The sequence below is a fragment of the Atta cephalotes genome, assembly GCF_000143395.1.
Source record: "Atta cephalotes unplaced genomic scaffold scaffold00004, whole genome shotgun sequence".
In the NCBI taxonomy this organism is placed as follows: Eukaryota; Metazoa; Arthropoda; class Insecta; order Hymenoptera; family Formicidae; genus Atta; species Atta cephalotes.
The window spans coordinates 8,095,614-8,100,366 of record NW_012130068.1 but is presented as its reverse complement, the minus strand read 5'-3'; the positions used below and the strand labels follow the sequence as shown (position 1 = coordinate 8,100,366).

General features: G+C 26.9%; 1 protein-coding gene across 1 annotated transcript in view; it reads right to left on the bottom strand.

Annotated features, from left to right (window-relative positions):
- The window catches only part of LOC105626195 (odorant receptor 94a-like), a 71,732-nt gene extending 70,211 nt beyond the window's left edge, over positions 1–1,521 (bottom strand). The window contains exons 1-3 of the mRNA XM_012207502.1: positions 1,378–1,521; positions 1,181–1,300; positions 981–1,098 (exon numbers count right to left, since the gene is read on the bottom strand). Coding sequence (XP_012062892.1) covers positions 981–1,098; positions 1,181–1,300; positions 1,378–1,521 — 382 coding nt within the window. The remainder of the gene's footprint in view (positions 1–980; positions 1,099–1,180; positions 1,301–1,377) is intronic.
- Positions 1,522–4,753: the final 3,232 nt, after the last annotated feature.

The window sequence follows — 4,753 nt, the reverse complement described above, 5'->3', positions numbered from 1 at the left end:
TATATATATATATATAGTAGTTGTGTGTGTGTGTGTGTGTGTGTGTGTGTGTGTGTGTGTGTGTGTGTGTGTGTGTGTGTGTGTGTGTGTGTGTGTGTGTGTGTGTGTGTGTGTGTGTGTGTGTGTGTGTGTGTGTGTGTGTGTACACGCACATTAAAGCTTGCATTGATACTAACTTCAAAACATATTTATAGGATTTGATGCAAAAAATTATGTGACGATATGCTTCGTCATCCTCAATGTTTGGCTGAAGAAAAACAAAATCCGAGCCTTGTATGCGCTCTATGTTATAACTATTTAATAAAATTATTATATTACCGTTTTTATGAAAAGAGATTTCGATGCAGTTTATATGATGGCAACTTATCGTAAGCATTCAAACAACGCACAGATATGTTGGATGCAAAGTGTATACATTGTGTCGAGAGCTATTGGCACATGAACTATATAAAATACGCTGATAAATCTATGAAGCATCATTATATTGAAATATTTGTCCATATCAATAACATGTTCCAATCGATATAGAAACCTAACATTATACGTTTTGTTTGTCGGTAAAATCTTGTACATCCCGCTAATGACAACTGGTGTCAGAGTGTAGAACAGCCACACAGCGTAAAAAACAACTGGAATATTACTTCTTCTCCTTTACATTGCTCAAAAAGTCGTGATATTTTTACAGAAAAAGAATGGAATTTATTTAACATGTATATATGTAAGAATGTATAATAAAAAGGTAAGCTAGTATTAAGAATAGAAAATTACAAATATTTCAACTTATATTCTTTCGAAGATATTTCAAAGAAAAGGAAGAAGAAAATATTTTGGACAATACTAATAATAATGTAATACGAACAGATCAAAAGAGGGAATGAAAAGATAATATCAATGTTTCAGATCTTACTAAATATGCAGTATTTATCCAAAAGAATGGAATGAGTAAATTGTATGTGTATTGTACAACAAAGATAACTTACTCGCGTATCGTATGGCGAAGATTTTGCTTTTTTCTGCATGATGCTGTAATATCTCTTTCTCCGGGCCCGTAGGTTTTATCTTCCACGTTTCTTCAACGTCCTTTAGAAGCTCTTTAATCTGCACAGCTCGAAAAAATTATTCAGTATATAATCACATTACGACCCGATTAATTTATACGGCAGAACGTAAGAATACAAACTTTGTTATTAGTTAACACACAATTCATGAGCTTTAGCATCATGAAACAATCCACTAGTAAAGGCGAAGCGTTTTCCATGATGATGTTCAGATCCATTATCCCAGCTACTAAGCCCCAAGTCTATTGAAAATGAGAAACGTATCATCAAAAATGTACATCAATTCTAATGTACTCTTTCTTTATATTTCTTCAAATACCTCAAAAGCTATCAAACTGAGAATGAACAAAAATGCTGCAGCAAACAGCATATTACCCTCCAGTCGCGATTGAAATGGCCACTGGCCGATTATGATCATAAACCTTTTGTTGAGGTAATAGTAACGATTGTCAAAGAAAGACATGTTGCAATATCGAAATCAAAATATTATCGTTCAAAATGATCAGATATCTTGTCGAATATTCACCACAGAATTTATATCCTTGATATAAACTAAACAGTACTTCCGTATGTCTTTGAAAATATTTTTGAAAAGAAAAGTATTATAGCGCTATGACAAAACAATGAGATATATCCCGCAGTACTCTAATCATATATTTATGAGTAATCTCGTGTCTCCCAATGAACTCTTTTCGTCACTGAAAAGATCTATAACTGCGACTGTACATTGTACATCCATCGTTTTATAAACCGAACAAAATTCTTAAAACTATAAGATAAATGGTAGTAATCTGCATACAAATAGCAAAATCACAAGAATAAAACTGTCTTATTTTATTTAAACCAAAGGTCCAGTCAGTATATTGCAAGAATTAATTTTATCGAGTTATTTGAAGCGCTATTTTTAAAAAGATATTGTTCACTGTTCTAAAATACATATTTTTCAAGATACTATCGTACAATGTTATGTAAATTACAAATTACCAATAAACTTTGAATAATTTTAAATAATCTTTTCATTTTTATTATTTCATATATATATTTGTAACTGTTAGGATTTGTTGTTTACTTATGTCATTTGTCGCCACGAATGATATGTCAACTGAATAATGTATTAACTTAGTTAATTGATCATTTTACAATATTAACAGATTGAAAAAAGAATGAATTAAGATTATTAAATAAGAACGAACTAGTATACAGATATACGCAGTATACCCATACATAATTTTCTTTTCTTAAATACATTTTATTTCTTATATTAATTATTTTGTATTAAAACTTTTTTAATATACTTTCCGTTAAAATTTTTCAACAAATTGAAAAAAAAATAATTAGAACCATAATACTTATTAATAAATTTATATACAGATATTTACGCTAAACATATATAATTCCTGTCTAATTTTTTATTAAATTTTATTTCTAGTAATAATTATTTCTTTACTTTATTGAAATTTACAATTTAGTTAAATATACATATAACTACGTTGTTTTTTTTCTTAAAACTTTTTAAATCCAGTTTGTACAACTTGCACATTTGTTTTAAATGATTATTTATTTATTGATTATGTTTATATTTAAATAATAATTGTGACAACAAAATGATGATTTATGTCAATTATTACTTATATTACGATTTTATTTTGTGTAAAAGAAATAATTCATAGCAATACAAAATTGACAATATTTAAAAAATGTTTTAATTAGTGTACTAGCAAAATGTTTTAATTTATATATTTCATATAGTAAATTAAATAGTTAAAGACAGAACAATAATGATGCGCCAGAGGCTATATATTTATAATTCTATATATTTCCATCACAAACCTTCAGTTATGATAATTATTGTAGTGATGTAAGCATTGTGAAATACGATAAAGACACTTTTAAGATCTAAAAGTAATATCACAATATTGTATTTTAAATATAATAATTACCAAAATAATGTTACGTTTACACATACCGAGCTAAAATTCTCCATCGACATTACAAACATTTTACCAGCTATTATTTGACACGGCTTAGTAGTACGCAGCAATGTAAATCTCAAAAGCTGTTTCGATCTCCTCGAAATCTTATACCAGTCGCAGCTGTAACTGTTAATGCATTTCTCTTTAGTTATTTATTTAATTTTAGCCTACAAAGTGACGACATTGGACATTAATTAATTAACTGTTTAAAATGAAAATAAATATATAAAACAACTGAAATATATTTTTTTTGATTTTACACATATATCTTTTCTGATATATACAGGGTTATTATAGATCTGGAAAACCTGGAAAAGTCAAGGAAATTGAAATTGGTCATAGAAACCGGGAAAAGTTAGAGGAAAATATTAAAAAGTCTGGAATTTCGAAATTTGCTTATAATGCCCTGAGACTGCTTCCATTCCAAATAATTGTTATAATTTTTTAAATATTATATCTGATATTTATATCAAATACTTTCAAAACTTGTGCATTTTAAATGATTTTAATAAAACGATTACAATTTTTATTTTATTCAGTATTTTTTTTATCTCTGTTTTTCGTCATACTGCATTCTTTTTTCCAAAACTAATTTATTTTTTGCCAGTTTGAATTTGCATCCAAAATTATACTACGCAATTAAGCTTCTTTTCCATTGTTCTTTTTCATTGTTCTTTTTCATTGTTTTTAATAATATAGACTTTTCTACAATCCTTGAGTCTAAATATAAAAATTTACATATTTTACATTACTCACGGAAATTTTTCATTTTTATCTGGAAAACATGGAAAGTCAAGGAATTTTAAAATTCATTTTCTGTGGTCCTAATATATATATATATATTTTTAATTGTTTAGCTAATAAATGTAATTAAATTGCGTACATTACGTTTTGGAAACCGCTGCTGTGATCAATCAATCCTTGAGAAATCAAACATAGAAAATATATATATGTATCAATTGTGCTAAATTAAGAGATAGAATTCTGATCATTTTTTCCAGTTGAAAGTCTACCATTATTAACTAAAATTACACGTTTTTAAACGTTTTCAAATAAAAAAGCAGTTATCGTTTAAAACTTCCATATACAGTGAGAGCAAAAAATACTCGTACAAAGAAATTATATAAAAAATTATATAAAATTATATTTAAAAAATCTAATTTGTAGAAAATAAACATTAATTAGTAATTTTATATAATAAATACATTCTGTTTTAATATAAACAAACGAGCTTCGCATATATTCCTGATTTTAGAAGCTTAATTTCTCGTCTGAACGAATACTTTTTGAGCATTCAAACAAAACAATTTTTAATTTCCGCTTTTTTCAGATGATATATTTTATATAATTAATACATATCTTTTTGGTACATATAATTTTAAGAAATTCATATCAAACTCTATTCTATTCTTTATGAATAAATTATCCAATAAGAAATGATCCTTAATTAAATGTCGATCGACATCAAATTGATGTTGAAATCTTTATATTTATATCGATTCAGCATCAATTCGATGACTCATTTCTCGCTGAATAAAATTTATTTTTAAAATAAAATAAAATATAATTTTTTAAAAAAATATTCTCTGTATAATTTTCTCTGTATGAATACTTTTTGTACTCACTGTATGTATTCCAAATATTTACCTCAGCCGCGCCGAAGCTCAAGGATATAATTACATTGCCTAGTTGAAAGAGAAATGACATTGCATAGATAGATAA